We start from the raw sequence: 22,551 nt of genomic DNA, 5'->3' as shown, positions 1-22,551 counted from the left end.
GAGGGCGGAGAGAGAGAGGGCGGAGAGAGAGAGGGCGGAGAGAGAGAGGGCGGAGAGAGAGAGAGAGAGAGGGAGGGGTAAGGGAGAGAGAGAGAGGGAGGGGGCAGGGAGGGAGAGAGAGAGAGAGAGGAAGGGGGAGGGAGAGAGAGAGAGGAAGAGGGAGGGAGAGAGAGGGAGGGGGGAGGGAGAGAGAGAGAGGGGGAGGGAGAGAGAGAGAGAGGGAGAGAGAGAGAGAGAGGGGGAGGGAGAGAGGGAGGGAGAGAGAGAGAGAGAGAGAGGGAGGGAGAGAGGGAGAGCGGGAGGGAGAGGGAGAGAGGGAGGGAGAGAGAGAGAGAGAGAGAGAGGGGGAGGGAGAGAGAGAGAGAGGGGGAGGGGGAGAGAGAGAGAGGGGGGAGGGGGAGAGAGAGAGAGAGGGGGAGGGGGAGAGAGAGGGAGGGGGAGAGAGAGAGAGGGGGAGGGGGAGAGAGAGGGAGGGGGAGAGAGAGAGAGAGGGGGAGGGGGAGAGAGAGAGAGGGGGAGGGGGAGAGAGAGAGGGGGGAGGGGGGAGGGAGAGAGAGGGAGGGGGGAGAGGAAGAGTGGGAGAGGGTGGGGGAGGGAGAGAGAGAGGGAGGGGGAGGGAGGGAGTGGGGTGGGAGAGAGAGGGAGGGGGGAGGGAGAGAGGGGGAGAGAGATAGGGAGGGGGAGAGAGAGAGAGAGAGAGAGAGAGAGGGAGGGGGAGGGAGTGGGGTGGGAGAGAGAGGGAGGGGGGAGGGAGAGAGAGGGAGGGGGGAGGGAGAGAGAGAGGGAGGGGGGAGGGAGGGAGAGGGAGAGGGAGGGGGGAGGGAGGGAGAGGGAGAGGGAGGGGGAGGGGGAGAGACAGAGGGAGGGGGAAGGGGGAGAGAGAGAGGGAGGGGGAGAGAGAGAGAGGGGGAGAGAGATAGGGAGGGGGAGAGAGAGAGAGAGAGAGAGAGAGAGAGGGAGGGGGAGGGAGTGGGGTGGGAGAGAGGGGAGGGGGGAGGGGGTTGGGAAAGAGGGGGAGGGGAGAGAGGGAGGGAGGGGGAGGGGTGTGGGAGAGAGGGGGAGTGGAGGGAGAGTGGGGAGAGGGAGAGAGGGGGGGAGGGGAGAGAGGGAGGGAGAGAGAGAGAGAGAGGTAGGGGAGCGAGAGAGAGGGGGTGAGAGATAGAGGGAGGGGTGTAGAGAGAGAGAGTGAGAGAGAGGGGAGGAGGGAGAGAGAGAGGGAGGGAGAGAGGGAGAAAGAGAGAGAGGAGGGAGAGAGGGAGAGAGAGAGAAAGAGAGAGAAAGAGAGAGAGGAGGGAGAGAGGGAGAGAGAGAGAAAGAGAGAGAGAGGAGGGAGAGAGGGAGAGGGAGAGGGAGGGATGGAGAGAGAGAGAGAGAGACAGAGAGGGAGAGAGAGAGAAAGAGAGAGAGAGGAGGGAGAGAGGGAGAGGGAGGGATGGAGAGAGAGAGAGAGAGAGAGAGAGAGAGACAGAGAGAGAGAGAGAGAGAGAGAGAGAGAGAGAGAGTGGGGGGGAGAGAGGATGCCTCCCAAATTTATTATGAGGCTGCCAAGGTGATGGTCTTACACTTCAAATTGATCTGAGAATCTTGGATGTTTGATCCAAGCAAGAGGAAAACAAGGGCCCTTTTGGGAAGAATTGAACATTTGATTGATTTAGTATCGCCACTAACAAGTTCCAATGAGATAGCAACCTTCCATTTTCCTGAAAAAATGTGTCTTCAAAATCCCTCAGGGTTTTGCGAAGCCTCTTCTTGTCAGCTCTTGCTTCCTGCAGCTGTTCCAGAAGTTCTGGCCTAGAAATGTGAGGAAAAAAATGTTAGTTCTGAATTATTACATTGTATTGAAATATTAAAAACATTAAGAACATTTTTTTTGTCTTCCATTAGCAATTAGAGACATGTTTTCTTTAATAAAGCCTTCTAATGTCTTATAAAAATCAAAATTTGAAATATAAATACACTTAAGGATATTCTGCTCCATGATACGAAATGGACATATAATCCTTGATTCATCACTAGGTTTGTTTATAAAAAGGTGGTGGAGATACTTTAAATTGGAAATTAACATTCACCAATACAGGCCTGAATTTCTATCTACGCATTAACAAGAAGCTATTTACAGTAAGATAAAAGCAAAATACTGCGGATGCTGGAAATCGGAAATAAAAACAGAAAATGCTGGAAAAAACTCAGCAGGTCTGACAGCATCGGCAGAGAGAGAAACAGAGTTAACATTCCGAGTCTGTGTGAGAGAGCTCTGAGGAAGAGGCATAGGGACGTGAAACGTTAATTCTGTTTTTCTTTCTCTACAGATGCTGCCAGACTTTTCCAGCATTTCCTACTTTTATTTAAGCTATTTACAGTGACGGACTGAAAGCAATTTGTGTTGTAGTTAAGACGGGAGACTGAGAGAATTGCTGCAAAAGTTCAGGACCGTGGGCATCGAGGCTGGTTTTATGTGGGGTGCTGGCGAAGCTGGGGTCAACAGGAACCCCTCTCGCCAGTGAGCGGACGGTGACGGCAGGATTAGACGGGGCTTGTCAAGACTTGGGACCCTGAAAGCAAAGGCCTTGACCGCCAATAAGCTGCTCATCTCCGCACTGCCTGAGGTTTGGTTAAACTGAAGTAAGTGAATTTGAACGAGAGCTGAGAGGAGACCTCAGAGAGCGGTACTGATGGGAGGTCCACCCAGAGAGTAGCTGCACATTATGGAAAGTCACAGGTCTACTAATACTCGTCCAATAATTTTAAACAGATGTAAAATGGTGGACACCATGGATATGCTCTTGTCAAGCTTTCCCTTAAATGCATCTACGCTATTCGCCTCCAGTGGTTGCGAGTTCCACATTTTCACCACGCTTTGGGTAATGAATTTTCTCCTGAATTCCTTGCTGGATTTAATTTCTTTAAAATTACTTCATGGAATGTGGGCATCGCTGGCTAGGACAGCATTTATTGCCCATCCCTAATTACTCTCATTCAGAGGGCATGGTTAAGACTCAAAACAAAAACAGAATTACCTGGAAAAACTCAGCAGGTCTGGCAGCATCGGCGGAGAAGAAAAGAGTTGACGTTTCGAGTCCTCATGACCCTTCGACAGAACTAGGTGGGATTCTCCTAGTTCTGTCGAAGGGTCATGAGAACTCGAAACGTCAACTCTTTTCTTCTCCGCCGATGCTGCCAGACCTGCTGAGATTTTCCAGGTAATTCTGTTTTTGTTTTGGATTTCCAGCATCCGCAGTCTTTTGTTTTTATCTCAATGTTTAAGACTCGACCATGTTGCTGTGGGTCTGGAGTCACACGTAGGCCAGACCAGGTAAGGATGACAGATTTCCTTCCCTAAAGGACATTAGTGAACCAGATGGGTTTTTACAACAAAATCAACATTGGTTTCAAGGGCATCATTAGACTTTTTTTTTAAATTGCAGATTTTTACTGAATTCAAATTTCACCATCTGCCGTGGTGGGATTCGAAATTGGGTCCCCAGAGCAATACCACTATGCCACTGCCTCCCCTCGCCTTAATAGCGACTGTTGAATATTAATGGCCCCTGGATTTAGATACCTCACAACGGAAACATCTTTACATTTATCTTATCAAACCACTTGACAACTTTAAAGACCTCTACTAGGGTCCCCACTCAGTCTTTTATCTAGGCGAAAATAAGCCCCAGCCTGTTAAGCCTTTCCTGGTAGTTATAACCTCTCAGTTCTGTAAATCTCTCTTTTTGAGCCTTCTCCAATATGCCTACATCCTTTTTTTCCCGATATGGGCATCGGAGCTAAAACCTGGAAATAGGATGTGGGACAGCAGGAGCTCAAGAAGAGAAACGAGAGGTCAAAGACTGCTTGCGCTCTCTCGCAACTCACATGGAGGCCGAGTGCAGGGTTGAGAGCCTCAAGTCAAGGCTGCATCGAGTCGGCGCCTTGTCGTCCGTGGGTGACACAAACCCATCGGCATCGTCATCCAGTTGATCCAGGAAGCTCCGAATGGTGAAGACCGGCTTCCCTGTAACGGCAAAGTCAGTTCTGGCATTGCAGTCATCTTCAGAGCCATCCTCCTCTTCCTGAAGAACAAAACCACAAGGCCACGGTTAAGACACCGCTTACACCTTACCATGCCATTTTGCTCTGCTAACCTTCCACGCTCCCCTTCTCACTGGAGACCTGGGCTCCTTCCTGCTACAGGCCCATTTCTCACCCGTGACCCTCGGCAGGGAGCGTAGGTTGCACATTTGGCCAAGATGGGTGGTGGAGCCTTGTGCCGTCCTGGTCTGTGCGACTTTGGGCTTAAACTGACCAGTGCTTTTCACGCCTGGGGCAAAGACAGCCTCCAAGGCAAAGCACATTCTTGTAAGGAAATCCTGTAAAGCAGAAAAGTAAACCACAAAAATGGAAAGCAACTTTTTAATAGTGTGATCAACAGACTTTTCATTGGTTTAATCTATTTTCAAAGAACAAATTTAAAACAGAACACCAAAGCAAGACTAAAAATTCTACTCTTCCCCAAGACCAAATGCACTCAGTACACACCAGCTGAAAGCTGACAGTCTTGTGCATGAATGGTATTTAACAAGCCTCAGTACGGTCTACTGTGCACAATGCTGTAAACTGGCTCAGGTTTTGACTATAGAGACTTCACGCTGAGGGGGAGTGGGGGCATTGTTTAAGAAGCAGTTTCTCCTTTCCCTAGCACTGACTGGCATTCGTGGCCTAATTGATGGCGTGAATCCAGGCTTTTGAAAGTTCAGATTCGGCAGAGGGCTGAGCTTCGGCTCCCCCACATGTAAAGGGAGATAGAGGTTTGGAACTCTCTTCCACAAATGGCAACTGACGCTGGATCAATTGTTGATTTTAAATCGCAGGCTGATAGGTTTGGGTTCACCAAAGGTATTGAGAGACATGGGGGAAAAAAGGCAGGTACGTGGAGTTAGATTGTAGATCACCACAATCTCGGACAGGACAGGTTTTGAGGGGCTAAATGACCTCGTCTAGTTCATAAGCCCACTCCTTTAGATCTGTGCACATCAACATTAAAAATCAGTTTGGATGGGTTGGTGAAGGGAATTTTTAAAAAATTAATTCTTGGGATGTGGGCATCATTTACTGCCCGATCTTACTTGCCCTTCTGAAGATGGTGGTGTGGCCTTTTTCTTGAAGTGCTGCAGTCTGTATGCACTCCCACAGATTCAAATATGGAGTTCCAGGATTTTGATCCAGTAATAATGAAGGAGCGGTGACACATGTCCAAGTCAGGAGGGTGAGAGACTTGGAGGGGAACGTGAAGGTGAGGGAATTTATATATGCCTGCTGCCTCTGTCCTCCAGGTGCCGATGGTTGTAGGTTTGGGCAGTGCAGTCAAAGAAGCCTTGGTGATTCGCTGCAGTGCATAATGTAGATGGTACATGACACAGCACTCAGATGGTGGAGGGAGTGAATGTTTTATCTAGAGACCATTGCCAGGATAGGGAAATGGCGGAGGTAAATGCGATTAGTGCTACTGCCTTGCATGCAAGGTGAATACCAAGGACTGGTTGGGACAAAAATCCTATTTCCATGTTATTTAGCAACACCAAATGGCCTTTCAGCCTCTCGGGCCTGTTTGACCATTCAGTGAGATCATGGATGATCTGTACCTCAGCTCCATTTACCTGCCCTTTGCACCAAATTCCATGGAATGTTTTTATTGGGTAAGGGTTTCAATTGTCTCAGCATCCACAGCCTACTGAAGGAGGGGAGAACAAGTCCCAGATTTCCCCTGCTCGCTGTGTGAAAAAGTTGCAGGCTTCCGTGTCACTCCGGTAGGGCCAGAATATTTACACAGCCCATCACTTGGATTTGTTTCCTGGATGAAACTTTTGGAAGAATTTCAGAATTTGTCCTATTTAAAGCTGCCTCCTCTCCGTTCGAAGTAAACAAAACCACCCAAGCCCACACCAGCCAATTTTACCAGTGGTTAATGGGATAGTCCATCATCCTGTACAAACTAAATTCTTCATAGTGTCAGCTTTTACAATTTGTACTTGCACAGTCAAAACTCCCAAAGCTTTAATGACAAACTTTCCATCTCTAAGTGGTGCCCCTTGCTTGCCCCAATCACTCAAGCTCATCCGATTGCTGGTGTCTTAGGAGGCAAAATGACTCATGTTTCATCTGGTTTGGAAACTCAGTTCTGTCCCTGACCCTTCAGCCCCACCCAAAAATAACAAAAAAGTCACAGGAGTGTTCAAAAACATCTCATGAAGTTACGAGAAAATTCTACTGCGAAATTTTATTCACAACGTGGAGTATGCTAAATTAGGGAGCTTATGACTGACACACTAATATATGCTGAATGGTTTACTTATAGAATCAAAAGAATCTTAAAGCACAGAAGGAGGCCAATCAGCCCATCATGCCTGTGCTGACTCTTTGAAAGAGCTGTTCAGTTTGTTCACTCCCCAGCTCTTTTCCCCATTAACCTGCAATTTTTTACTTTCAAGTATTTGTCCACTGCTCTCTTGAATGAAAGTTATTACTAAATTTGCTTCCATTACTCTTTCAGGCAGTGCATTCCAGATCCTAACAAGTCACTCCAAAAAAAGACATTTTTCCCATCTTGGCTCTGGTTCAGTTGCCCTATTGCCTCAGCCTGGCCCTTCTGGTTAATGATCACTGCAAGCAGGTTCTCCTTATTTATTCTACCATAACCCCTCCTGATTTTGAACTCTTCTATTAAATTTCCCCTTTACTTTCTCTGCTCCAAGGGGAACAGAGAACAAAGTTACTCTAGTCTCTTTATGTAACTGAAGTCCCTGATCATTGATGCAATTCTAGTAAATCTCCTCTGTACTCTGACTAAGGCCTTGACATCCTTCTGTGCTCAGAATCAGATATGGTTCCCCAGTCGGGGCCTAATCAGTGATTTATAAAGGTTCAGCATAACGCTATGCCTCAAAAAACTAATCACGGGAGAGGCCAATTAAAAAGGTACTCGCTTAACCGAGCTACGGTAAAACTGAACGTGCGAGTCACACCCTGTTTAATGGCTACTTGTTCACCAAAAATTCTTTGGGACACAAAGGTGCGTGCGACCACTCTGCCCGATTTTACAGGAGATGATATTCCAAATACCAACTGAATACTGAAGATCACAGCAAACCCTCCTGGGCCTGCGCTGGCAATGCGGCCAAAATAGCAAAAGCTAATCCTTCAGAGGTGAAGACTGAGGGAGTCCCAAGTTTCAGCACATGTGTAGCAACCACGTGCTCGCAGTGCTGCCAAAATGCCAGTGTCTCACCCTGGATGCAAGCGGTTGAGAATGCCATTCGGATGTTGAGGGTGGGGGCGTGGTGGTGGTGGGGGGGTGGGGGGGGAGAGACAGAGAAGGATATTCACTGTCAGTGTAACCTACCCCGCCACATGACACTTACTGGCAAAGAACTCACAGGGTACTTGGCATCACTGGCCCAAAAGGACGTCAGCTGACACCTGGCCCGATCGGCAGACTGAACGCAATCGGATCAGCGCAAGCTGCTTCCCAACAATAAATATCTTCTCTCCAAGAGGTCAGCCACGGGGGGAGAAAACCTTGTACTTAATGAGCATAATGGATAATTCTCTTCCACTTTATCTGCTTTAACCACAAATTGACGCACAAGATTATTCTTTTTTTTTTAAAGAATTTCTGCGCAGCAAACAAAGCAATTAATATTTGTAGGCAAAAAGTAAATGGGTTAGTTTCTTGGTGGGGGGAGAAAAACAAACAGGCAAACCACACACCGAACCCTCTGGAAATCAGTCGCTGGCCTCAGTGAGCAGAGAGCTGCACCATGATGCAACATCCATGATGTGAGATTTACTCCCTTTAATATTTAATGCAGTGAAAAGCAGCAGAATGGAACATGCCTGCAGGAACCTTTTTGCGGTGTAACTGTAGAGAGGAACGTTAGTCTGTGCTAGAATGAAGTATGCTCGGCAATGCAAAATCAACACCAACTTGCATTTATTTATGCAGCACCTTGAATGTAATAAATGTCACAAGTCACTTCACAAAAAGCAACATTTGACACCAAGCCACATAAGGAGATCAAGGGGCAGCTTTTAAGGTGTGTTTTAAAGGAGGAAAGTGAGGTGGAGAATTGGAGAGGTCTATGGAGGGAATTCCAGAACTTAGGGACTTAGCAGCTGAAAGCACGACAGATGGGGCCTTGGTTTAAGATCTCATCTGAAAGATGGCACCTCCAACACTGCAGCACCCCCTCAGCGTGTCTGACAGTGTTTTAGTTTTGGTTTCGGACTCAAGTCCAAGGAGAGGGGCTTGAACCCATGACCTTATGACTCAAGAGGTGAGAATGCTATCAACTGAGCCAAGGTTAATGCCTAATAAAAACGGTGGGGGTAGGGGTGAAGAGGCAGGGAATGGGGGCTGATTCTTGGTCATCACTTGCCATTTGCATTTTACATGTTAAATAAAAAAAAGATGAAACAATGCCTTGAATATACTATACAGAGGATGTTTTAAAACCTCAAGGTTCTGTGTTATGTTTCACTTTCCTCTGCACTCCACAGAGTTGCCATTTTGCAGGGATGGGATTTTATCATGTGAAAAACGATAGAATCAATGAGAATAAACTCACTGACACCAATATCCAGCACTGATTCAAAGATCACAACTGTAACACTATAACCAAACAGTAGCTGCACAGAGGGTGCACTTAGTAAGCCTTGAGCTGCAGAACGCCCTTACTGACGCTGGTAAGAGCCTGAACACTGATTGGTAGTCCTGCCACTAAATTGGTAACTAATCGGAGATTACCAGAGACAATCTTAACTCGGAGGTGAGCGTTGGTGAAACAAGCTGCAACTGTTAAGACACACTCATGTTCAAGAAAGCTTAAAACTGCACGCACAAACACAAGGCTCTGGCAAAAACTCGGACACTGTCTCAACAGTTGGTTTCACCACAACACATGCACTGTCCCTTAGGGCAACCTAGACCACAGAACGGAGGACAGGAAAAGGCTGGATTTTGACAGATGTATCTGGGGCCAAGAAATAAATTTCATAGGTTAAAATATTTTTTTTTTAAATTGAGAAAAAGGAGAGAATTCCTTACAAAGTTGGCTGAATTTTGCTGGAGGCCAAAGCTGGGTGGGTTGGGGGGGTGGGGGGTGGTTTGGAGGCAGGTAGTGCAGTTGTGGAGGAGGGATTCAGGAGCAGAGTATTCTGCTCCTTTACCAACCACAATCAACTCCCTTCCCTGTTGGTGCCTGGCACAGTGACAGTGCAAGCCGCTTTGCTGTTTGTTGCACCCCCACCCCGCCAAATTAAATTGGAACTGGGAGAGGAATTATTTCTTCTAAGAGACAACCTAGAGAAATTATTGCTAGTGACAAATCTTGGTTGATTGAATCTTGCCACTTTACACCTAGGTGAATTTTCTACCTAGGAGGTCTGTTTGCTCAGTTGATAAGTATATTCAAGGCTGAGATTGATAGGTTTTTGGGCACTAGGGGAGTTGAGGGGAATGGCAATAGGGTAATAAGATGTAGGAATTCAGCTACAATCATATTGAATGGCAGAGCAGAGAGGCCCAAAGGCCTACTCTTGCTCCTATTTGTGTTGTCTAAAGGCTTTAATGTTTAGTCATTGTGCCCAATTTCATCAATTTTCACTAAAAATAAGCATTTACTAATTATTTTACTTCAAGAAATGAAAAATCTCTTGAGCTACTCCTCTGCAGCATTACGATATGCAGGAGTTCAGGAAACTACCCAGGTTACTTCACCCTAGTGACAATATTCTGCAGGTAAGGTACTCTATTGTAGGGAAATCAGGACAACTTAAACAAGCATTGGCAGCACTCAAATTCAAAAAGGACCGGGTGTTTATAACTCCACCAGCAAGGAAATGTACTTGATAAAAGAACTGTAGAGTGTTACATCATTTAAGTACCTCAAAAGTGAACATTATTCGACATCCATCTTAAGCACTGTTAATGAATTTAGTTCAAGAAATAAAAAAATTGTTTCAAACGCTCTACAGTTGTTTCCAGGGGTTGAGGATGGGCAGGGGAGATGGATGGAGCGACCAACCCCTCCCTTCTCCTCCGCCCAAATCCACTGGGTCATGTCAAATCAGCATCTTTTCACTCTTCCTGTGCTTTGATTAAAGGGTCATTAAGAAGCCATTGCAAATCAGATCAGGTTAGAGATGGTTTGTCAACATTAATGATTCTCAGTATTTTACTGGCAGGGCGTGTAATCATTCCGCGTGGTAACAATCAAGGAAACCAACAAGGATCGGAACATCTGCAGAAATCAGTGATTAGTCAGCAGCAGAGGCAGGTGGGGGGTGGTATGGGGGGAGGTTTTCACCTTTAAGTCCTCGATGAAGGAAGCTGTTTCGCCCTCGATTATTGGCTGCAGCAAAGGGCTTCGCCGCTTGCTCGAAGGGGAACCCTGTGGTGGGTGTTAACAAGCTGGTTACATTTGTTCAGGCCAACAGCAGACCTTATTGTCCGTCCCCAACAGTAACATGACCCGCTAACACTACAACCCACGCGGAGTTCCCGTCACACACAACTCACTACTTACAATGACAGGGATGGTGGTTGCCCGCGACAGAATCTGCTTCACCAAGCGATATCGATCGTACAGCGGCTTCATTATCTGCCTCTCGGCCTTTGTGACCTGAAAATAAGCAGCAGTGTCACATTTCAGAGTCTGGAGAGCACCGCCATCCCTCAAGAAATGCAGCCACATGTTAAACGGGGTGGCACATAAAACGCCAACTGAGAAGCATTCGGGCACCCAGCGAGCTTGGCATTTAACAAATCAAAGGGGTTCCTGTCAGGAGGCAGAGAGTGACAATTTCTCTGCTTTAGAGAAACTACAGTTTCCCGAGGCCTGGCAAGATTTCAGAGAACCTTTTAAAGAAGTGATTGCAGGATTAATCCTTTGGGGGATTAATTGATTAAAGTCCTCAGGAAACGGCCCAGTCTCCATTAGGAGCAGTGTTTGGCTGACATGTTACAAACCGCGCAGCCCATATGGATTGATTGCATCCTGTAGAGTTTAGTTCTAGGAGGTTCCCACTGTGCCAGGCTGAGGGGTGACCGGGACATGGGCAGGGCTTCTTCAGCTACTCGCTCTGCCATCTCCCACACCTTGGACACAGCCAAAGGGGGTGGACGGGAGAATGTCCTGGCTTCACCATGCCAACCAGGGGTAGGTATCAACTTTGCACGTCACTGTAAAACAGGCAATGGGCATTTGACCACCTGTTTTCCCATCTCTTCCTGCATTTACAGTTCTGTCAGCTCCAATGGAAGCTAATAAAATTGGAAGAGATGTGAAACAGAGTAACAATTACAGGTTATCCTCCTTTTTAACACTGGCTTAACCCAGTGGCGTGGAGCTCAGAATGGATGGTGTGGCAACAGCTAAGTTAGGCTAAACTTGTACAGAAGCTTGGTTAGACCACACTTGGAGCACTGTGCACAGCTTGACCTCCAAGTAATAACAATGAGGTGGAGACACTGGGGGAGGTGCAAAAAGTTTTTTTTTTAAACAAATGAGATACCAGAGTCGAAAAGTTCTAATTAAGAATCTGGAACTCTTATCGATTGATGGGTGCACGGATGGAGGTCCTTACAACTCTCATTGGGTTTGATAGGCTAGATGCAGAAAATGCATTCCCACTACTGTGGGGAGGGGGGGTCTGAAACAAGGAGCCATACATTTTTAGACAGTTACCAATAAATCCAACAAGGAATTCACAGAAAAAAATCTTTACTCCAGAGAGCAGTGAGTATGTGGAGTGCATTGAGAGTTGGAGGTGAATAGCGTAGATGTATCTTAAGAGGAGGTTACATAAGTTCTCGACAGAGAAAGGAATAGAAGGATATGTTGATGGGGGTGAGGCAAAGTAGGGCTGTTTTTGTAGAGCATAAACACTGGCAGAGACCAGATGGCCTGAAAGGTCTAGTGCTGTGTTGCAAATTCTACTTAAAGAACACTTACAGGCCGCCCGTGTATGCTCTCGTAGTACAGAAGGCCCTTCTGCAGGGCCACTTTTTCACTAGCGATCTCCTCTCGTGTCATGTCCTGTTCGGAGAGAGACCGATATCTTAAACGATTAGACTACAGGAGTAACAAGATGTCAACCATCAACTATAAGTGAGGGGCTGAGGGAGGGGTGGAAGGGGGGGGTGGAAGGGGGGGTGGTGGGGGGTGGGTGGGGGGGGGGGGGGGTGGTGGTGCGGTGGGAAGAGTCAGGTCCTTGCCCGGTAGTGCAAAAGATGGCAACAGAGAGGGAGAATGCCTATTCTTTCACACTGCGCGCCATTACTTTCCTGGCTCAACTGGAAAAGAAAATCTGCCCAGAGGTAAAACGGAAGCCATTTTTGCATTGACAGTGGAGGCCCGACTTCAACACCCCCTCCCCCGGCTGTGGCTCCCGCAACATTGCAGAACCAGACTTCGCGGCAGAAGCAGCAAGATCCAAGATCGGCCAGAGGTCGCGGGGAGGGTGGGGGGGGCCGTTGTCAGATCATTCTCATGGCCACAAAACTACCCGGAAGGATTTCACAAACTCTCTCTCTCTCTAGTCCTTCCTGTGGTCCAAGGTTATCATGGAGTCATTCATCTGGCTAGCGGGACTTTTATCACTGCTGGTGATCAAAGCTGTGCCACACTGGCCCGTCACTGCTCATTACCCAAAAGGTACATTTATACGGTGCCTATCTCATCCCAAATCGCTCCACAGTCAATGACTCTCAGTCAGTGGTGTAAGGAAGGAAAGTGCAGCAGTCAAGTTAGTGCACACTAACACCCCACCCAGAGCAGGTAATCTGTTTTTAGGCATCGTTAGAGGGAGAACTCTTCCAACTCCTTTCGGACACCCAAAAAAGGTAGGCGGGGTACCTGATTTAACATCTCATCCAAAGGACAGCGCCTCTGACAGTGCAGCACTCCTGCAGTGCTGTACTGGGAGTGTCAGCCTGGATTACATAATCAAGTCTCCGAAGTGGGACTACGACCCCATGACCTTCTGCCTCAGGAGCTGAAGGAGCTACTCGCTGAGCCACAGCTAACATGATGGCAATGCTGAACCATCAACGTCTTGGTTACCTTGATATCTTCAGGGCGTGCCACCTCGGCCCGTTTGTCCTGCAGCTTCTTCAGGATGGTGTCCAGCGTCACGTCCACTGCTGGCTTCTGCGCCTTCTCCACTACCTCCTGCTTCTTGTCCTGTTCCTTCTCCGGCCCCTTTTCGAGTCGTGAGCCGAAGCTCTTCGGGAGGGTGTTGCTGCGCTGCCTCATCTGGGGGACAACACCCTCCTCGGAGACCTTCAGTTTTGTGTCTGTCAGAAGCACACGGAGAGAAAAATAATAAGATTGAGCGGCAAAAATGATGTCCTGGATAAACTTTTAAAAATAAAAGTAAGTTTTGGCTTTGAAGCAACTTTAAAAAAGGCAAATAGCCTCCTGCTTTTTAAAAAATGTTAACAACATCCCATGGGAGCTGTCAAACAAATGAGTGGGATTGATAACTTAATACATCTTTTACAGAGCTGAAAGTCCGAGAAACAGCAAAGCTTTCACAAAAGCAAAATACTGCAGATGCCAGAAATCTGAAATAAAAGCAAAAACATGCTGGAAACACTCAGCAGGAATCAGGCAGCATTTGTAGAGAGAGAAACAGAGTTAACGTCTCAAGTCCACATGACTCTTCTTCAGTCAAATGGGCTCGAATCGTTAACCCTGTTTCTCCCCACGGGTGCTGCATGACCTGCTGAGTATTTCCAGCATGTTTTTTGTTTTTATTACGACGTTGCTTTCTGTTCATATTTTAGAGAGAGGGAGAGAGCGAGCAAGGATGAGAAAGAGAGAGTGTCAGTCTGCTGAGATCACGGGAAGTGAATCACTGAAGATGGAAACTCAACAAAGTTTGAGGATTTTGGCATTAGGCTGTTTAACTGGCTACATCGAGAGTACAACAGGACAAACAGCTCGTGGAGTTGACCCTCTGGGAAACAGTTGGCAGTACAGCGAGAATTGGACAAATTGTACCAGGATAGCACATGTCAACTGGTTAACGTGCGTTCCAGTAGCATTCCTCCACCAGAAAAACAACAGCTTGCATTTACTTAGCACCTTTAATGCAGGAAAACATCTGCAGGCGCTTCACTGCAGGGTAATCAAACCAAAGATTTGACACTGAGGGACAAGTGCTGGTCAAAGAAGGTGGTTTTATAAAAAGACATCTTGAAGGAGGACAGAGAGGTAGAAAGGAGGAAGAGGTTTGGGGAGGGAATTCCGCAGTGAAACAGCCACAAACCTACCTTTCAGCTGCTTGCGAAGCTTTGCGAGTTCATTCATCCATTTCAGCACTTCTGGGTTTGTGGCTTTGTCACTGTGTGAAGGCTGAGGACAGATTAAAAAAAAAACAATAATAATAATAATAATAATAACTCCTGGTTAGAAGAAACTGAGGAGGAGATTGCTGCAAGGAGAAACAAGGAGATTTTCCTCATTGGCCTGGGTTACAAAAACACGAATTAAAAACAACAGCTGCACATGGCACCAGTGGACAGGCTGAGCGAGCCCTGACAAAGCAGGTAGGCCAAAATGTCTGTGCTGAACCAGCTGACCTCAGTCATGGCACCAGTTAGAACAAAACTACTGTCCTGAGTTTTCCAGGGAGTGGGAAGATGTGGGTCAGCTCCTGACCACTTTTCAGTTTCCCTCCTCACCTCCCCACAGCCTACCGTTGTCCACCGTCTAGACTCAATAAAGAGGGTGTAGGTGTTAGGGAGGGTTTTTGTGGCACAAGTAGTAGCGACTCTACCTCTGGGCCAGAAGCTCCAGATTCAAGTCCCATTTCACAATGTGGAAAAGCAGGTTGATCATCAGCCTGTAAATCCTTCCAGTACGCCTGACAACAGGCAGTAAGAGTGGGAGAGCTTCCTGGTCAGCCAGACTGCAGAAGACAAACAGCAAACCACTTTGCCAAACATAATCATGGACCAATCCAATGGAAGTTCATGGCCACCAATGCCCTCTTAGGGCATGGTACCTGGAGGAGGTGGTGGTGTTGCTAGGGCCGCTAACTCTGGCTTGATGACATGACCTTCCACCTCCAACGACACTGCCCAGCCAAACAGCATTGCTGCCCCATCAGATCTCCAACAACTTTCACAAGTGTTCAAACAAAATGCAAAAGAAAAAACCTTAAAAAAAAAAATCACTCCCATAATTTTTCTTGGGGAGATTAATACTTAATTCCCATGGGCACCAGGAATATCCTGGAATGCTGGCAATGTTACCTTGTACCCGAGATGAGGAAACCATTTTGCATTCGTCACCTTCCCAGCTATAGAAAACTCCAGCTTGGGTGATGTCAACTCAATTCGGACATGTGGAATCTAATGCTAATTCCTCATCCTTAAAATGGGCTTGTGATGTGGTTATGTCTGGCCCTCAAAATGATCGATTTATCGCCCTGAGGTTGACATTAATCCTGTAGTTAAAGGTTAAGAATGACCCTGTTGACACGGCCAGGGCTGGTAAAGCTATCCTCACTTCCCAGGATTGACGTCGTGCATCAGGCATTATTTATAACTGTACAACAAAGCTCCAATCATTCCCTCCCCCCGACAAAGGATTTTTGAAACCTGACTTACGCGGTATCTTCTCTCCTCCTCAAATTTCTCCTCAAACCTCCTGATCTTCTTCTTCAAGTTCTGGATTCTCCGGGTCATCTGCGCTGGTGTCAGCTCCTCCCTCTCGTCGTCATAGGAACCGAGGGATGAGCTCCGGCGCCTGCCAATATCAGAGCAAGAGCCTGCTCAGGTTAAACTGCGCTGCACCACAGTCTGACGCAAATGCAAACCGACAAGCACTGAACGTTTTTCTTGAGGCGTGGTCATCAGCAACCACCACAGTGAGGAATCATGGAAGCTTATTGCACAGGAGGAAGCCACTTGCCCCATCTTGCCCATGCTGGCTCTTTGAGGAAAGCCAGTAGTGACCATGATAGTAGTGTCATTAATGGTGACCATGAAACCATCATCAATTGCTGTAAAAATCCATCGGGTTCACTAGCGTCCCTTTGGAAAGGAAATCTGCTGTCCTTACCTGGTCTGGCCTACATGTGACTTCGGACCCACGGCAATGTGGTTGACTCTTTGTGTGTTGAAATGTGCGTTCCTGTGCTGCCAATTCTATGATAAGAAGCTTCTGTGCAGTCATGTCAAAGCAGGACAGTCACTTGGACTCTGCTGGTGTTCCAAAAGCAAGGCTTGTCATGCTGTGTGACCCATCCCTGAGCATGGTACAGATACTCCATGCACGTGGACAGAATTGGTCAATGGGGCTTCACTCCATTGACCGCAATCAGGGCAGTGTTCGCTTTTCGGAGTTGATCCTAACAGGAACCACAGCTGCTGGACTTCCCTGTGCAGTCCTTTCATTCCCAGGGTTAATACATTCTCTCCTTGCCCCACACTGTGCTTTGAACCAACTAGTTTTGACCTAAAGTGGCAATTGGGTTTCTGACAATGTTGCCACCCTGATTTACACATTAAAGGGGGTCTTACCACCTAAGAAACACTACACAGTGATATCAGTCCAGTGGTAACAGCTGCAGTGGGCTGGTCACTTTGAGACTGGATACCTCTCCTGGCCAAACTTTGGCAGGTTAAAACTGATCCCCTTGTTTTGAAGTCTGTTCTAATTAACTGAGGTTATAAATTCTACAATCGAAAAAAAAACAAGCTAAATTGACAGAGACTTCAAGAGACTGCCATTGAGGGTGGATCATGAAACCAAACCCCCTCCCCCGCACTCACCTCATGAAGGAATGGGAATTAGGGGGCGATGGGGGCACTTCTGTATCATTGAGGAACTGCTGGCTCTGACCATATGCGTAGAAACGAGGAGACAACATGGGGTCAGAGTCTTCTTCCAGCAGATGGCGAATCAGTCGACCGGCCTGTGGTGACACACTGGCTTCCTCAGACTCTGCATCTGGACTTTGCCACACTGGGTGTGCCGGGACAGGATCTGGAACAATAACAACAACAACAACAGGCCACGCTGTTAAACCTTTCTCTGTTACTGCCGAGTGCCTCTGGTCACCATTTTCTGGCTTGTAAACCACAATGTGAAATCAAAGCCCTGCTTTTAGCCTCAACACACACATTTCATGCAGGAACTTGGGGTTCAGTTCAGTTCTGGGCTGGATGACCATCTTCTCCTCCATACTCTCCTAAAATGTATCTTTGTGTGCACATGCCTGTTTGTGTGTGTGTATGTATGTATGTTTATCTGTTTGTGTGTTGGTCTGGGTGTGTGTGTGTGTGGGTGTATGTATTTATGTATGTATGTTTATCTATTTGTGTGTTGGTCTGGATGTGTGTATGTATGTATGTACGTTTATCTGTGTGTTGGTCTGGGTGTGCATGTGTGTGTGTGTGTATGTATGTATGTTTATCTGTGTGTGTCTTGATCTGGGTGTGTGTGTGTGTGTGTATGTATGTATGTTTATCTGTGTGTTGGTCTGGGTGTGCATGTGTGTGTGTGTATGTATGTATGTTTATCTGTGTGTGTCTTGATCTGGGTGTGTGTGTGTGTGGGTGTATGTATGTATGTTTATCTGTGTGTGTGTGTGTGTGTGTGTGCGCACGTGTGGGTGTATGTATGTATGTATATCTGTTTGTGTGTTGGTCTGGGTGTGTGTGTGTGTGTGGGTGTACGTATGTATGTTTATCTGTGTGTGTGTTGGTCTGGGTATGTGTGTGTGTGTGTATGTGTGGGTGTGTGTGTGTGCGTGTGGGTGTATGTATGTATGTATGTATGTTTATCTGTTTGTGTGTTGGTCTGGGTGTGCGTGTGTGTGGGTGGGTGTATGTATGTATATTTATCTGTTTGTGTGTTGGTCTGGGTGTGTGTGGGTGTCATCATATGTTCTGCCGGTGCTATTTACAATTATTACTGCAGTATACTGAAGCTAGAAACTGAAATCAAATCTCACACCTGAAGTAGGAGATTCACGATTCAATCCCTGACTCATCCCCATTTACGGGAGAAATCTCCAACACAGCTATCTATGCAAATTACGACATCTCTCACTCAGAAATTTAAAGTTTTAAAAAAAATGCAAATAATGGAGAGCACAGTGCCACCCAACTTAGGCCAGGGGTTCTGTAATTCCAGATTTTTTTTTATACTTTAAGCAAACTACACACCATTAAAAAGGCTTCATCCGCACAATTCTTTGAAGGGGTTTAACAACATAAACATGGGTTCTGATTGATAACTAGCTCACTGGGCACAGACAAATAAATCAAAAAGCCAGACTAAAGTAGGAAAATAAACTTAGATAATAACAATAAGTAATAATAATAAATGCTTCTAGGAAGCATTTAATCGATCAATATCACAAACTGTCTGGACATTGGGTGTAGAAAGAGCATCTTGTGCATGACATGTGAATACACACAGATTACCTCCCCACTCCTTGCCCTCCGACAGGCCAGTCAAGTCCAAGCGAGGGATCTCGAGGGATGCACTCCCTTCTGGCGTGGCTGCTTCGGGACTCCTTGGTGCTTTGGCCATGTCGCTTTGATTTGCAGATTCCAGGATCTTCATGGTCGAATTCTGCAACCCCGCAAAACGAGACGATATAAAAATCAGTCGATTGAAGAAGGGGGGGGGGGGGGGGCAGGGAATTAAAAAAAAAGGCGGTGGAAAAAATTCTGGAGACGAACGCCAAGTGGGGGAGGCTGAAACTCCTCTCCGCTCGCTCAGATTGGAAACATGTACACCCACCCACACACACACAACAAAAAATTCCCCTTTATAAACGGCGTCTGGACCCTCCCACTGCGATTAACCGATGGGGCTGAGAGATGGGAAGACAGCCCATCTGCCTTGGAGGCAGTGACAGGCAGCTCCTCCTCGCCCTGCAGCTTGTTTACATCTAACAGTACTCGCCACGAGAAGCCTCTCTCTCTCTCTAGCCTCTGCTGCTGGGAATGAGTGGCTCTCCACCCTCGCAGCGTTTAACAGTGAGAGGCAGCTGGCCAGGACTGCTCTCCCTCTCTCAGCTGAGAATCAAGGAAAGAATTATAAAGGGTGGGGGTGGTGGTGGGAGGGGTAGAAAGGAGACCATGGAGACTTCAAGGAGGCTAGTCAATGTGAACTGAGCCTGTACATGCAAAGGACACACACACACACAACACGATTAATGTCTGTAACACTCCCTATGCATTGGGCAATTTCCTGTCCGACTGAATGAAGCCCGGGGAGGGTAAATAAAGCAGGGGGGGTGGGTGGAGCTCTATTTATAGAGGAGGGAGGTGGGTTGGGGTGGGTTGGGCCCCCTCCGCACAAAGCAGCTCAGGGGGCGAGCGTTACGTGACTCGCAGGCAGGCACCTTCCAACAAAAGAACGATCTGGTGCGCTGGGACTCGGTGTCCTTGCGAGCAGCCAGCGGGCAAGGCAAGAACAGTCAGTCAGCTTGCAGCTTGTCCTGCTCCAGGAGAGCTCTGCCGGCCGATTCAGCATTTAATCTTAAAGGCCCCCCCCAAACCCACCCCCAGTCGTATCTCACAAGTGAGATATATATATATATATATATATATAGTTTAATGCCCCCAACCCCCCCCCCCATACTGTGAAATACTACATGCAACATACATGAAATTGATGGCAATCCACTGTTTTTAAACTTGTCTTTCAAAATGGCTTGAAACCCCTGAGCTTGTAATGGGCAGGGTGACCAGCTCCCCCCCCCCCAGGGGGGGGGGGGGTTGGGGGGGGGGGGGGGGGGGGGTAATTCAGTATGAGGGGTGGTATGACTAGGGTGGGGGGCACAGCTGGGGGTGTTGGTGAGCCTGGGGGTGGGGGGGAGGGGGTGAGGGGTATTTCAGTATTTGGGGTGGTATGACTTGGGTAGGGGGGTCACAGCTGGGGGTGTTGGTGAGCCTGGGGATGGGTGGGGGAGGGGTATTTCAGTATCTGGGGTGGTATGACTAGGCTGGGGGGGGTGCACAGCTGGGGGTGTTGGTGAGCCTGGGGGTGGGGGGGAGGGGGTGAGGGGTATTTCAGTATGTGGGGTGGTATGACTGGGGTAGAGGGGGAGGCACAGCTGGGGGTGTAGGTTAGCCTGGGGGGTTGGGGGAGGGGTATTTCAGTATGTGGGGTGGTATGACTAGGGTAGGGGGGGGCACAGCTGGGGGTGTTGGTGAGCCTGGGGGGACGTGGGGCAGGAGGTGCGGGGGGGAGACTGGAATTGTGAAGTTCTACAGGGGGTGATGGGGATGCTGGAAAACATGTAGGAGTGGGGTAGGTTTGCTTGGGAACCTGTGAGAGGGCATTCTTCATATGATGCGTGACCATGATTGAATGGCGGAGCAGACTCGATGGGCCGAATGGCCTAAATTTCTGCTCCTATGTCTTATGGTGACGCTATCGTACAACCTGTACCGATACGCTGATACTGCCGGCTCACTGAGCACATGCTGGACAGCCCCACTCACAGATCACCCCAAGCTGCCAAAAACCGAGACACATGCACCGACGAAAAGACTCCAGCAAGAGAGAAATTCCGGGACAATTCGCATCTGGGAAGGCCTGATCAGGGACATGGGCCAAAACTCCGGGTCCCGGAAAGCCCAGGACACAAGCCGACCCCAAATAGCGCCCCGGCAACAACAACTTGCATTTATATAGCACCTTTGACATAGCATTCGGTGAGATTTGGGTGTTCTCATCCACGAATCAGAGGAAGTTAGCAGGCAGGTACAGCAAGCTATTAACATCATTGCTAGACGTGTCCATACGTCATCATCCACTCGAGCAATATCCCGGTCAGCGGGCCCGAGCGAGAGTCGGCAGCGCGCCCACCGACAATTAAAAGGCCTACTAAGGCCATTAAAGTTTCAATTGGCAGTGATTTCTGGCTGCCTGTCCATGGATGGTCTGTCAGGGGCCTCCGGAGTTTTGGGGAATCCTCATCCAAGGGCGGGATGAGGTTTCCGATATCAATTAAAAAAAATGTTTGGGCAGAATGTTTATCACCCATATGTTTAGGTGAGGGAGTCCGATGCATTTTTACACCCTTATTTCTTGGTTTTAAATTTCTTCAGCTACTCTGCCTTCAGGCAACTTTCATTGCGCGCTTCCCCCCTTGCCCGCGCTGATGCCAGCACTCGCCCTCTTCTCGCCCTCACCCTGGCACTGCTAAGTCTTTCACGCCAGCTGCCCATTAATTGGCCAGCCAGCATGAAATCGCGGTTGGGGGCCAATCATTGGGGGGGGGGGGGGGGGGAGATGGTGCAGGCCATTTCCCGGCCGCGCCCACCCAACGACCTGAAAATCCTGCCCTATGATTCCAAGCGATAATCTGACTGTTGCAGGGTCACTTTCTCTGGTGCCAGCCTTTTATTTCCAGATTTTTAGAAACGAAATTCAGAATCTCAAGCTGCCACAGTTGGATGTGAACACCCATTTTCCAGCTTACTCATCTCAAAACATAACCATTACACTACTGCATTGTGTCAACATAAAAGCGGCAGTGTAACTTGGCATACTTTTACAGATCACAAAGTACTCTGGAGATCATGAGCTGCCTGCTGATAATTAGCTTTCGTAACAAAAACATTAGTGTATTTGCTTCATCAAATTAAACTCAATTGGAATTTAAACACTCGCAAAAAAATGAAACAACTTCTAAAGTCAGATAGTCCAGATTACTGAAAAACCCTGCCCAGTGCTTGGGCCTGTAAGTCGTCCAAAACTCTGCTGCCCGTGCCTTACCTCGCACCAAGTCCCATTCCCCTATCATCCCTGTGATCGCTGACCTCCAACGGCTCCCATTCAAGCAACATCTTGATTTTAAAACTCTCATCCTTGTTTTCAAATCCATCCATGGCCTCACCCCACACCCCCTCCCTGTTTTTGTAACCTCCTCCAGCCCCACAACCCTCCCGAGATATCGGCGCTCCCCTAATTCTGGCTTCTTTGTGCACCCCCAATTTCAATCGCTCCACTGTTGGCGGCCTCAAACTCAGTGGCCAAGGCCCAAAGCACTGAAATTCCCTCCCTACACTCTCTGACTCTCTACTTTGCTTCCCTCCTTTGAGATTCTCCTGAAAACCTACCTCTTTAACCAGCTTTTTGGCCACCTGACCTAATATCTCCTTCTGTTGCTCGGTGTCATCCTTTGCTTTATAATGCTCCTATGAAGCGCCTGGGTATGATTCACACAAGAAGAAGCCAATAAAACTTGGGAAATGACTGGTACTGGTCCAAACCTCACAATGGAATTCCAGTTTGGGCCAGTACCAGCTATTTCCAAGCTTTACTTCTTTTTCCTTTCTGGCTACGTTAGGTGCTACATAAATACAAGTTGTTGTTGCAGTGCGGGCGTCTATTGCTCACCATAACGGTACGTGGACTAGTTTAATTAAATGTGGTAACAAACACAGGACTCTGGGATCCACTGTGTTTCAGTTAATTCAGACCGATAATAAAGCAGGTTACAGGGTAAATACATGGGGAG

The 22,551-nt window shown here is 47.8% G+C and overlaps 1 protein-coding gene across 4 annotated transcripts in view; it reads right to left on the bottom strand.

Moving 5' to 3' along the window:
- Positions 1-22,551, bottom strand: part of fam13a (family with sequence similarity 13 member A) — a 228,579-nt gene that overhangs the window by 14,035 nt on the left and 191,993 nt on the right. The window contains exons 14-24 of one of the 4 annotated variants that reach the window (XM_041216175.1): positions 18,494-18,644; positions 16,835-17,048; positions 15,668-15,806; positions 14,327-14,408; positions 13,113-13,345; positions 12,003-12,086; positions 10,575-10,670; positions 10,356-10,439; positions 4,137-4,361; positions 3,868-4,064; positions 1,690-1,791 (exon numbers count right to left, since the gene is read on the bottom strand). In XM_041216175.1, the coding sequence (XP_041072109.1) occupies positions 1,690-1,791; positions 3,868-4,064; positions 4,137-4,361; positions 10,356-10,439; positions 10,575-10,670; positions 12,003-12,086; positions 13,113-13,345; positions 14,327-14,408; positions 15,668-15,806; positions 16,835-17,048; positions 18,494-18,644 (1,607 nt within the window). The remainder of the gene's footprint in view (positions 1-1,689; positions 1,792-3,867; positions 4,065-4,136; positions 4,362-10,355; positions 10,440-10,574; positions 10,671-12,002; positions 12,087-13,112; positions 13,346-14,326; positions 14,409-15,667; positions 15,807-16,834; positions 17,049-18,493; positions 18,645-22,551) is intronic. The other 3 variants (XM_041216348.1, XM_041216260.1, XM_041216432.1) reach the window with 3 other exon arrangements.

The sequence above is a fragment of the Carcharodon carcharias genome, chromosome 1 (assembly GCF_017639515.1).
Source record: "Carcharodon carcharias isolate sCarCar2 chromosome 1, sCarCar2.pri, whole genome shotgun sequence".
NCBI lineage: Eukaryota > Metazoa > Chordata > Chondrichthyes > Lamniformes > Lamnidae > Carcharodon > Carcharodon carcharias.
This window is presented reverse-complemented; position numbering and strand designations above follow the sequence as displayed.